The 13,294-nt window shown below is 46.1% G+C and overlaps 1 protein-coding gene across 1 annotated transcript; it reads left to right on the forward strand.

The window, feature by feature from the left end:
- The first annotated feature begins 4,046 nt into the window (after nucleotides 1–4,046).
- On the forward strand, nucleotides 4,047–8,435 carry LOC133360925 (olfactory receptor 8H2-like). Its single transcript, XM_061579811.1, has 2 exons — nucleotides 4,047–4,658; nucleotides 7,955–8,435. The coding sequence occupies exons 1-2, from the start codon at nucleotides 4,089–4,091 to the stop codon at nucleotides 8,399–8,401; spliced, it is 1,017 nt and encodes a 338-aa protein (XP_061435795.1). The 5' UTR covers nucleotides 4,047–4,088; the 3' UTR covers nucleotides 8,402–8,435.
- Nucleotides 8,436–13,294: the final 4,859 nt, after the last annotated feature.

Below are 13,294 nucleotides of genomic sequence, written 5' to 3' on the forward strand. Positions count from 1 at the left end.
GGGGGGGGATCAGGAAAAGGTGGAGTGTATAAAAGACAGAGCTGCTGCTGCTGATGATTATGAGGATGATGCTGATGCTGCTGCTGATGATGCTGCTGCTGCTGATGATGCTGCTGGCTTGGTGAGGAATCATCATCGTTTATGATTATTATAATTGTCGTAGTTTTTGTTGTTATGCGTGTTGCACTTCTTTCGCACCGCACGTAGCCAACCGTGCTGTGTGTATGTGTGTTGAACTTCTTTCACACCGTACGTAGCCAACCGCGCTGTGTGTGTTAAACTTTTTTCGCACCGTACGTAGCCAACCGTGCTGTGTGTGTGTGTGTGTTGCACTTTTTTCGCGCCCTATTCAAGCCAAACCGTGCCAATCGCAGATCCAGTGAAATGAGTTCGTCAATCTAGATGACGATGACGACGGTGACTTAACAGCAGCACCACACAGCTCCCACTGGCTTGCCCATATCGGAAGGGAGGAACGTTCCAGACGGCCGCAGAAGCAGCGGCGGCATCTGCAAGCGACCACGCGATACTGTGACCCACCGCGACTACGCCGACGCTTTTAGCCGGGGGAATGTGGACTGTGTGCATGAATCCTAATGGTTCCACAGGTGGTGAGTGAATGGGTGAGTGGCTGGCTGAGTGAGATCTTGCGGTGATGGTGGTGGTGGTGGTTGTCCACGTGTTACAGATCTTGTGGTGATGATGGTGATGATGATGGTGATAATCCACGTGTAACTGATCTTGTGATGATGATGGAGATTATGGTGATCCACATGTTACAGATGTTGTGATGATGACGGTGATGATGGTTATGATGGTGATCCACGTGCATCAGATCTTGTGATGTTGGTGATGATGATGATGGTGATCGACATGTTACAGATCTTGCGATGGTGATGATGGTGTTCCATGTGTAACAACGCTTGTGATGGTGATCGTGATGATGGTGATGATGATGGCGGTGATTCACGTTTAACAGATCTTAATCAAAATAATTACTACATTTATAGAGCGATTTTCATCAACGACCTCGAAGCGCTGAACACTACACAGCAACACCAGCAGACATTCGGCATAAAAGTTATATTATAAATACATTTTAAAAAATAATTTACTCAATTAATAAAAAAAAATAAGCGGAAGCGTACACATATGTTATAATGTGCAATTAAAAATGTCCACAGACTTATGGATGTCTCGTGAAAAAGCGTTCCATAGCCCGGGGGCTACACGGGGACAAATCTCGGTCACCCATGGACCGGAATCTTTGACCTGGGAATACAGAGAGAAGATCAGCATCATGTCCAGATCTTAGGGCCCTTGAGGTTGACATATGAGCGTGCATCATGTCATAGGCTGGGGCAAGATGGTTTCACCGCTTTGTTAACAATGGGATTTTAAACTCTATTCTATGTGAAACTGGAAGGGAGTGCAGGGAGGCCGAAACGGGTGCAATACGATGTGAAGTAAGCGTTCTTGTTAACATCCTAGCCAGCTCCATGTTGAGCATGCCCAACATTGATTAGGACCTTCTTAAGACCATACAATATGTCTATAACGAGATGAGATGAAGGCATGAACCAGTTTTTCTGAGGCATGGAAAAAAGATTGGACACGGGAAATATTCCAAAGATGGAAAAATTAAGTATTTATGTTTTTTTTCTTTCTAATAAGAGCCTTGAAGGACAATGTGGGATCACAGATGACCCACTAGATGTGTGACTCCCTGTGCCGAACTGATTGCGGGACCGTCACTCGTAATGTCGAAGGGTGCAGCTTTGTGAAGTTGTTGGGGTGACCCAATGAGCATCACCTCCGTTGAAACACCGTTCGATTGGAGGAAGCTTTGTTGCAACTAACTTTCGTTGGAAACCAGCGCCAAAGTGAGCATGGAGGCATTTGAGCGTCGTCCGCATAGCAATGAAACTTTAGGCCGAGATTTCGGAGCAAATTACCCAGTGGGACCATATGAATGGAAACGAGAAGAGGGCCAATGACTGAACCCTGAGGAGCCCCAAATGAACACGTGCCTGGGAGAAGATTTCAAATCTCACATGGATACAAACTGTTCCCGATTAGCTAGATAAGATCTGGACCAACGGAGAGCAGTTCCTGAAACCCCCATGGATGCTTTCCAAGATGTCACGATCGACGGTGTCAAAGGCTGAACTAAGATCCAGCAAAAGCGAGAATACTGTGCGAGCCAGAGTCAGCAGGGGTCAATGCTTTAACTCAGAGTTGTCTCAGTGTGCTGTGTCCGGCTCTGAACCCAGACTGGAATGGATCCATCAACTCGCGAGAGGACAAACGGTGGTCCAACTGCAAGGTAGCCAGGCGATCAAGGACCGCGGGTAGGAAGGGTAGGTTGGAGATGTGGGCGAGAATTATTTGGAACCTCAGAATCAAGGCCGACGAGGGGTGACAGCTGCACGTTTGAAGGTGGAAGGCACAATTCCAGAGTTGACAGATTGATTAAAAATGTTGCTTACAAATGGGCAGAGTAGATGAAAAAGTTATCGAATTAATTTGGTAGGGCAAGGAATCGAACAAACAAAAGGTGGAACGGGACTGAGCCACCAAACCAGAAATGGTTGATAGGGCAACCTTGAAAAAATAAAATAATAGAGTCCTCAGGGATAGCGGAGAATTTTTTGGAATAAGGGCAGGCGAAGGAGATTGAGGTAATTCGGTGTCGGATGTTATACATTCTATCCAAGAAGAATTTGAGAAATCTACCGCGTTTATCTTTGGATTGGGAAGAGGATGGCTGAGATGGTGGCTTTATCATCCGATCAAATGCAGCAAAAAAGTGCCGTTGGGTTATGAACATTGTTCCCAATTAGATTTGAGAAGAAACACGCTCTAGTCTGGTGTAAGGCATCTCCGTGAATTGACTGATGATGTTTATAAAAATCTGCAAATTGACTCTAAGACCAGATTTCAAGTCCGCTCCAATTTTCGCACGGTTACCTTAAAGGAGTGAATCCCATCACGAAACCAAGGCGCAGATTGATCAGTAGATATTTCCTTGGATTTAAGTGGGTCCAAGGCATCAAGGATGGATCTGAGAGAATCATGATCAACCTTCACCACGTCATCTTGAGCTCAGAAATCATTTTCATAATTACCACCATCTTCTGATGGTGATCGTGATGATGGTGATGATGCTGATGGTGGTGATCCACGTGTAACAGATCTTCTGATGGAGATGATGATGATGGTGATCCACGTGTAACAGATCTTATGATGGTAATGATGATGATGGTGATCCACGTGTAACAAATATTGTGATGATGATCGTGATGATGGTGATTGTGATGATGATGTTTCTTTTTTATTCTATTCAGATTTCTCACCAACCTCGGAGGATGTATTTTTGCGAGCTTTCAAGTTCGTCAAAAACCCAATCCTTCATTAATCACACGGTGCGTGACCTGAAAAAGAACGGGATTTATAGGCGACGTTTCGGGCAATGGCCCATCTTCACGGCACATGAATAAAGTGCACAAGATATGTCCATCTCGGGATGACATTGAATGGAAGAATTCTCCAAATATCCCTCTGAAAGGCAATGAGAGGTGATCCGTGGTGATGAGGATGAGAATGATGATGACTATGATAGTGGTGGTGAAGACCGAAGGATCATAGTGTGTGTTGTGAGTCTGGGCACCTCAGAGACAGCTGCCCCACAAAAACCACTACAACCACCACCACAACCACCACCGCAACCACCTTTCTCCGTCTCGCTAATCTCCATCACCACCCACCAACGAGACCCCTGACGATCCCACCATCACCAACGTTGCCATAACGACCACCACCGCTACTGTCACTATCACCACCATCCATCCACCTATCATCACCACCACCTCACCAAGCATTGCTAATGAAACTTAATTTGGAGCTTTCGTGACTGCAGGAATTACTCTTTGGTTCTTTCGATAAAGTCACGTATAAAGATAAAATAATAAATTTATCCATCACCTACCACCACCATCACCACCACCACCACCTCGCCCAGCATCTCCGATCTTTATCCATCACTCACCACCACCACACTAAGTACGTGGAAGCCTATCACCACCACCATGGACTCGAACTCATCTTCATCATCTTCCGTCTCCGGCACGCTCATCTTGATCGCTGGCCTGCTGCGTGAGCCGGCCGGCACGCGGCCGCTCGTCTTCACCGTCGTCCTCTTCTTCTACTCCGTGGCGCTCGTCGGCAACCTGCTGCTGTGCGCCGCCATCTACCGGGACGTGCGCCTCCACAGGCCCATGTTCATTCTGCTCGCCAACCTGGCCATCAGCGACATCGTCGGCTGCTCCGCCACGCTGCCGCGCATCATGCACGACCTGGTGGCGCCCAACTTGATCTCGGTGGGCGAGTGCATCACCCAGATGCTCGCCATCCAGTTCTACCGCGCGCTCGAGTGCTACGTGCTCACGGCGATGGCGCTCGACCGCTACGCGGCCATCTGCAGGCCGCTGCACTACCACGCGGTCGTGACGAACGGGCGTGCGGCCGCGGCCAACGCGGCCGTAGTGGTCGTGTCGGCGCTGCTCGTCTCCGTGCTGCTCATCCTCACCTCGAGGCTCAACTTCTACAACTGCGACAGGCCCAAGGCCGTGTACGCGGCGCAGTGCGATAACGTGCAGGTGAGTGGAAGAGTCCGCGTGAGTGTGTGCCCAAAGGAAAGGATGCTTTCCACTGGCACTTCCGAGCCGAGCCAGCACACTTCGGATTATTATTGTTTTCCACTGGCACATTCTAGTCAAGCCGGCATGGTACGGGTGTTTTTTTTCTTATTACCACTGGCACATCCGAGCTGTGCCAGCATGGTACGGGTGTTTTTTTTTACTATCACTGGCACAATCAAGCTGTGCCAGCATGGTACGGGTGTCTTTTTTTTTACTACCACTGGCACATCCGAGCCGTGCCAGCATGGTACGGGTGTGTTTTTCTTACTACCACTGGCACATCCGAGCCGTGCCAGCATGGTACGGGTGTTTTTTTTTCTTACTACCACTGGCACATTCGAGCCGTGCCAGCATGGTACGGGTGTTTTTTTTTACTATCACTGGCACAATAAAGCTGTGCCAGCATGGTACGGGTGTCTTTTTTTTTACTACCACTGGCACATCCGAGCCGTGCCAGCATGGTACGGGTGTGTTTTTCTTACTACCACTGGCACATCCGAGCCGTGCCAGCATGGTACGGGTGTTTTTTTTTCTTACTACCACTGGCACATCCGAGCTGTGCCAGCATGGTACGGGTGTTTTTTTTTACTATCACTGGCACAATCAAGCTGTGCCAGCATGGTACGGGTGTCTTTTTTTTTACTACCACTGGCACATCCGAGCCGTGCCAGCATGGTACGGGTGTGTTTTTCTTACTACCACTGGCACATCCGAGCCGTGCCAGCATGGTACGGGTGTTTTTTTTTCTTACTACCACTGGCACATTCGAGCCGTGCCAGCATGGTACGGGTGTTTTTTTTTACTATCACTGGCACAATAAAGCTGTGCCAGCATGGTACGGGTGTCTTTTTTTTTACTACCACTGGCACATCCGAGCCGTGCCAGCATGGTACGGGTGTGTTTTTCTTACTACCACTGGCACATCCGAGCCGTGCCAGCATGGTACGGGTGTTTTTTTTTTCTTACTACCACTGGCACATTCGAGCCGTGCCAGCATGGTACGGGTGTTTTTTTTTACTATCACTGGCACAATAAAGCTGTGCCAGCATGGTACGGGTGTCTTTTTTTTTACTACCACTGGCACATCCGAGCCGTGCCAGCATGGTACGGGTGTTTTTTTTGTTACTACCACTGGCACATCCGAGCCGTGCCAGCACGGTACATGGAGCAACCACCAGGTGGCAAAAGCGCCGAATGGCAAAGCTTGACCGGTTATCCGCCACCGACGCTAACAACGTTATGCAGTGAAACCGCTCCGAAGGCTGTAACCAGGACGGGCGATAGGCACCGTGTAGCGAGTGAGTAAAAAAAGTAGCTACGCTTGATTTCATTGTCAAATATTACAGACGGTACATGGTACACTACATGCAACTTAAACAATGGAAACACTAAATTTCGATTTAAAGCTTTCGTGACTGCAGGGATTCATCTTCTTGGTTCGTTTGGTAAAGTCACGTAGAAGGGAAATAATAAAATAATAAAAATTAAACACAATAAAATAATTCTCACGACGTTTTGGCCACAACGCAAGCAGCCGTCATCAGGTGAAGAACAGGTCTGTCGGAAAGACAGCGTCATTCAGACGCTGTCTTTCCGACAGACCTGTTCATTCAGACGCTGCCTTTCCGACAGACCTGTTCTTCACCTGAGGACGGCTGCTTGCGTTGTGGCCGAAACGTCGTAAGAATTATTTTATTATGTTTTATTTTTATTATTTTATTATTTCCCTTCTACGTGACTGTACTGTGCGTATTGTAAATACATCACGCCGTGGTGGAGAGTCTTCAAGACTGGAGTGGTAAGTACGGTATATGGTAAAAACGGTAACTGTATTCAAATAAGGACATTTACTTTTGTCTCTTAGTACACTTACTTATGCCAATACCACAGAGCGAACAAATGTAAAACACCGGTTAAAACACACGCAGCACCTTAATAAGCTATTTTAATAAGATATTTTAAACAACGATTCGATTGTCCGGTGTAGCGTACCTCATCAGAGTCATTCTACAGTGTCTATCTTGCCGATAAATAAAGACCTTAATCTCTTTGTCTCAAAGACACCTGGGGTACTTCCCGACAAGATAGAAAACAGAAATTTGCTAAACAGGTAGCTTTTAGGTCACAAAACAACACGGGACAAAAAAAAAGCTATCTTCTATATAAATAAAGACCTTAATCTGTAGATCACAAAAGAACATCTAGGCAACTTCTCGACTAGGTAGAAAGATGACATTTGCTACACAGGTAGCTTTTAGGACACAAACAACAGGAGAAAGAAATCTGAATATCTGAGATTTCAATTTTCAAGGCCCTCAAATCTCGATGTTTAAGTGCCCAGTAAACACGTTTGTGCCTGGTGTCATTCAGAAACCGTTCAAAATATAATGCGGTTGTTTCTTTTTTTCCTTTGATAGAGCATCAGACGGCGGATAAAATTAAAGCGAGAACGACTGATGGGGTTCTATATTTTATTGTTCTTTGAAATATTTCGGATCCAAGCGGGTTTGAACGAAAAAAATCTGCATTTTATGATTTTCACATTTGAATAATTCAAAGATGGTAAAATATAGCAGAGGGTCCCCTGGTAGACTAATAATAAAAAAAAATGTATCTTTCTCATAATAATAAATAAATTACGCAAACTTTAAATTGAGCGGTTGTGTTTCGAAGTTGAATCAAGTCGTCAACAATTATTGTGCGAATTTGCGGAAATATTCAAAAATTTTGGAATTAAATTGTTAAGTGGTCTCAGATCGCAGATACAAAATTGAAATTTGAAAAAATCACATGGGATCCATTTTCTTGGTTCTTTCGGTAAATTCACGTAGAATGGAAATAATAAAATGATAATAAAAAATTTAACAAAATAAAATAATTCTCACGACGTTTCGGCCAAAACGCAAGCAGCCGTCCTCAGGTGAAGAACAGGTCTGTCGAGAAGACTCTGTCTGCTTGAGTTGTGGCCGAAACGTCGTGAGAATTATTTTATTATGATTTTAATTTTATATTTTATTATTTCCCTTCTACGCGACGTTACCGAAAGAACCAAGAAGATGAATCCCTGCAGTCACGAAAGCTTTAAATCGAAATGGGATCCATTGTTATATTTACTGAACAACTATTTTTTGGGCCTGGCGAAGACAGCCAACCCTTTGAGAACGAGTAAAATAAATATTCTGATTCTTCCCATCGATGACCAACCTGAGAGTCACGTAGATTCCCCACCTCTGCCCGCCCGTCCGCCCCCGCAGCTTCTGAACTTTGCGTGCAGCGACGGCACGGCCAACAACGTGTACGGCCTCGTGCTCACCTCCTGCACGGTGGGCCTGTCGCTGGCCGCCGTCTCGTTCTCCTACGCGAGCATCATCTACGAGTGCCGCTTCCGCGGAACGAGCAGAGACACGGCGGCCAGCAAGGGCCATCAGAAGGCCATGCAGACGTGCGTCACCCACCTTCTCGTGCTCGCAGTCTTCTACCTTCCCGTCCTCTTCCTGGTCACCTACAATCGCGTGGACAAGTACCTGCCCATCCCGGACGCCGCTCGACAACTCCTCGGAGGGCTCTTCTACCTCGCCCCGCCGGCGCTCAACCCCATCATCTACGGGGTGCGGACCAAAGAGATCCGCAAGGCAATGCTCAGGATCCTGTGCTGCAAATTTGGACGCGACTCCGTGACGCCAGGCGACGAAGGGCACTAGCGATGCTGTGACCCGGCACGGTACGGGTGGGTTGTTTTTCTCCACTGGCACATCCGTGCTGAGCTAGTACGGTTTTGGTGGGGTTTTTTCCCCCCACACTGGCACATCCGCGCTGAGCCAGCACGGTTTGGGTGTTTTTTTTGTTTTCCTCCCACTGGCACATCCGAGCCGAGCCAGCACAGTATGGGTGTTTTTAAATCCTTTATATTAAGTTCGTTTGCTTGCGTGCTTGCGTGCTTGCTTGCTTACGACAGTGCAAATCTTTCGGTCGTTTTTTAACCCACTTCCCGTGATCCAATCGAGCTGACATTTTGCACACAGACTCGTTGTGCGAGACAATTAATGTTCGTGAAATTTTTTTTTCCAAAATTTTACACTGTTTAGGGAAAACAAATAAAATATTTAATTACCAATTGCTTAATACTGGCAGACAATCATCTGACCCATAGGTGGCAGCCATCTCAAGCCAGAGGACGAGAGGACTCTAGCCGCCACGCATATAAAGGATTTATAGTGAAAAACTTTGTTTTTACGGGTTTACTTATTTTCCACTGGCATATCCGTGCCGAGTCAGCACCGTTCGGGTGTTTTTTCTTTGTTTGCTTTCTCCCCACAGGCACATCTGAGCCGAGACAGCACGGTACGATTGTTGTTTGTTCGACTGGATATCTGCCGAAGCTGTGCCGAAACCAAACACTGATGAGCACGCTTTAAATCACAAACAGACGTCTGAAACTGGCTCGGGGCCAAGCAGGGCCAGGGGCAGGGCAAATTAATCGTCCATTGCATTGTGACGTCACCGCGTCGTCAGCACACGTCAGGTTCATATCGTGTGACATCAGAGGCACGGCTCGACTTCGACGTTGGATAAACACCTCGGCGCCGCACACATGTACACACACCTTGTGTGTACACACACCTTGTGTGTACACACACACACACGGCTCCCTCACCTTTCTCTCTCTAACACACACTTCACACACCGTACGTAGCCAACCATACATGCCTCACACATCACACACACACACACACGAGTACCTGAACTCATACACAAAACACACCTCACTCGCACAAAGGACACGTCCAATTCACCCACGCAGTACAAACAAAGACAAAGTGGGTGGGTGGCCAGCACCACGCCCGACCGCCTTTGTCTCCCCCAGTGGCGATGATGTTTACACACCGCACCGGGAACTCATTTGAGGCCGAGCCGACCTAGGGGAGGCCCAGGACCGGTTCAGACAATCGTCAACTGGTGTTACATAATATATTTACAGATATAAAAACAAAGATCCCCCGTATAGCCTTAACAAACTGTTTGGGCAAGTGCTGTTAGCGAGCACCTATGGAGGCCGGCACGGTACATGAGGGAGTGAGTGGCCAGCACCACGCCCGACCGCCTTTGTCTCCCCAGTGGCGATGTTTACCCACCACACCAGGTACTCATTTGAGGCTGAGTCGAGCTAGAGGAGGCCCAGGACTAGTTCAATTGATCGTCAATGATGTTGGTCGTAAGCGACAATCGAACTCAGGTCACCAGGTTCGTAGCGCCACGTGCTTACCGCTGCCATACAGCATCACAAAAACAAAGATCCTCCCTATAGCCTTAACAGACTGTAGGGGCAAGTGCTGTTAGCGAGCACCTATAAAGGCCGGAACGGTACACGACGGGGTTGGTGGCCAGGACCACGCCCGACCGCCTTTGTCTCCCCAGTGGCGATGTTTACACACCGCACCAGGTACTCATTTCAGGCTGAGTCGAGCTAGAGGAGGCCCAGGACCGGTTCAGATAATCGTCACTGGTGTTGCTGCACCACACACACACTCTCACGCAATCGACTGAATTGAATGTATCAAAGCACGTGGTCAATTGTATCAAAGCACGTGATCAATCGCATAAAATCACGTGATCAATTGCATCAAACCACGTGATCAATTGTATCAAATCACGTGATCAATTGTATCAAACCACGTGATCAATCGTATCAAATCACGTGATCAACTGTATAAAAGCACGTGATCATTTGTATCAAACCACGTGGTCAATTGTATCAAAGCACGTGATCAATCGTATCAAATCACGTGATCAACTGTATAAAAGCACGTGATCAATTGTATCAAATCACGTGATCAATTGTATAAAAGCACGTGATCAATTGTATCAAATCACGTGATCAATTGTATCAAAGCACGCGGTCTATTGTGGTCACGGTGTCAACTTCACGTATTTATTCAGTTCTCTGTGAGCGCGCATTTCATAATTCGATGTACTATCGATGATTCGCGTATGGTACGCTTCCTCAGTGTTCACATTAAAACACACCCATCGATATGATCTATAAATATACACGCGTATGATTATTATTATTGTCGTAGTATATCAAAGCGGTTCTGTCGAGAAAAGTTGAGATTTCGGATTGGTCGAAGGTATTGGCGGCGTTCGGGGCACCGCGTTGCCAATCGACATCGACGCGGATGCTGACGTAGGATTATTTTTATTGATAACGGAAGCCCGCGATGATGGCAGCCTCCGTCGGGTTGCGCCAGAATGCGACCTCTGCGCGGGTGAGTTTTAACGAAATGCGATTTGACGACTTGTTAAGATCTTCCTGGTTCTTTCGGTAAAGTCACGTAGAAGGGAAATAATAAAATAACAAAAATAAAACACAATAAAATAATTCTCACGACGTTTCGGCCACAACCTGAGGACGGCTGCTTGCGTTGTGGCCGAAACGTCGTGGGAATTATTTTATTATGTTTTATTTTTGTTATTTTATTATTTCCCTTCTACGTGACTTTACCGACAGAACCAAGAAGATGAATCCCTGCAGTCACGAAAGCTTTAAATCGAAATATAATAATATTATATTATTATATTAGTTTATTATATTATATTATTATATACTTGTATTATATTATGTTATTATATTATAATGTTGTATTTTTGTTATTTATTATTTCCCTTCTACGTGACTTTACCGACAGAACCAAGAAGATGAATCCCTGCAGTCACGAAAGCTTTAAATCGAAATATAATAATATTATATTATTATATTAGTTTATTATATTATATTATTATATACTTGTATTATATTATGTTATTATATTATAATGTTGTATTTTTGTTATTTATTATTTCCCTTCTACGTGACTTTACCGACAGAACCAAGAAGATGAATCCCTGCAGTCACGAAAGCTTTAAATCGAGACTTGTTAAGATGCGAACCATGCCCGTGCAGTGCTCGGCCGAGCTGCGTCTGCTGCCAATGCCGCGAAATGGAACCACCACGATGCCCCTGCTGTTGATCTCGCCAGCAAAGAGCTATACACCGTCATCAGCATCGTCACGCGAAACTCCGGGGGTCATCCTTGCAGCAGCAGCGGCTTCGTCATCACAATCATCAATCATCACGACCATTATCTTCTGGCTCAGCCATCGAACAAAGGCGGTGGTCACCGCATCATCATCAGCACCATCATCATCAGCACCATCATCATCAGCACCATCTTCATCAGCACCATCATCATCAATACCATCATCATCATCATCACCCTGATCATCACCATCATCAGCATCAGAACCATCATCATCAGCACCATCATCATCAATACCATCATCATCATCATCACCCTGATCATCATCATCAGCATCAGCATCAGAACCATCATCATCAGCACCATCATCATCAATACTATCATCATCGTCATCACCCTGATCATCACCATCATCATCAGCACCATCAGCATCAGCACCATCATCATCAGCACCATCACCATCAATACCATCATCATCATCAGCATCATCATCAGCATCATCATCAGAACCATCATCATCAGCATCATCATCAGCACCATCATCATCAGCACCATCATCATCAATACCATCATCATCATCACCCTGATCATCACCATCATCAGCACCATCATCATCAGCACCATCATCATCAATACCATCATCATCACCCTGATCATCACCATCATCATCATCCCGCGGCGCTTTCAGATGCCGCTGTTTCCACGTCCGTCCGTCTGGAACACTCTTCCTACCGATGTTACCAAGCCACTGGGAGCTATGATACAATTTGAAATCGTCTAAATTGACAAACTCATTCTTTTTAGAACTCCTTCTCGTGTTTAGTTTGTTGTCCTTTCATCACACCTTCGATTACACGGTTGGCTACGCACGGTGTGATAGATGTTCAACATAAATTTCGATTTAAAGCTTTCGTGACTGCAGGGATTCATCTTCTTGGTTCTTTCGGTAAAGTCACGTAGAAGGGAAATAATAAAATAATAAAAATAAAACATAATAAAATAATTCTCACGACGTTTCGGCCACAACGCAAGCAGCCGTCCTCAGGTGAAGAACAGGTCTGCCGGGAGAGAGCGTCTGTCTTCCCGACAGACCTGTTCTTCACCTGAGGACGGCTGCTTGCGTTGTGGCCGAAACGTCGTGAGAATGATTTTATTATATTTTATTTTTATTATTTTATTATTTCCCTTCTATGTGACTTTACCGAAAAAACCAAGAAAATGTTCAACATACATACATAACACGGTTGGCTACGTATGGTTGGATAGATGTTCAACAAACACCGTCCTCTCTTTACCAATTGTGCCTTCAGCCAATGAATGAGTTGTTCATAGCGTGTGAGCGGAAACCGGAGCACACCCGGAGGAGGAAACAGCACTCGTGTGCGAGTGGGCGACGTTCCATTCCATACAGAAGGAACAAATGGAGATTAGTCCACACACTTTGCTGCTCTACCGCCTTGTAAGCGGGCAGAGCCCAGGGGTATGGCGCCTCCTAGAAAACTACCCACGGGTATAAGGGAGTGAGATGGAACAGATGGAGATGAGTCTACCCACGGGCAGAAGGGAGTGAGATGGAAC

Source organism: Lethenteron reissneri, chromosome 70 (assembly GCF_015708825.2).
Source record: "Lethenteron reissneri isolate LAM-NWPU_2019-01 chromosome 70, ASM1570882v1, whole genome shotgun sequence".
Lineage (NCBI taxonomy): Eukaryota > Metazoa > Chordata > Hyperoartia > Petromyzontiformes > Petromyzontidae > Lethenteron > Lethenteron reissneri.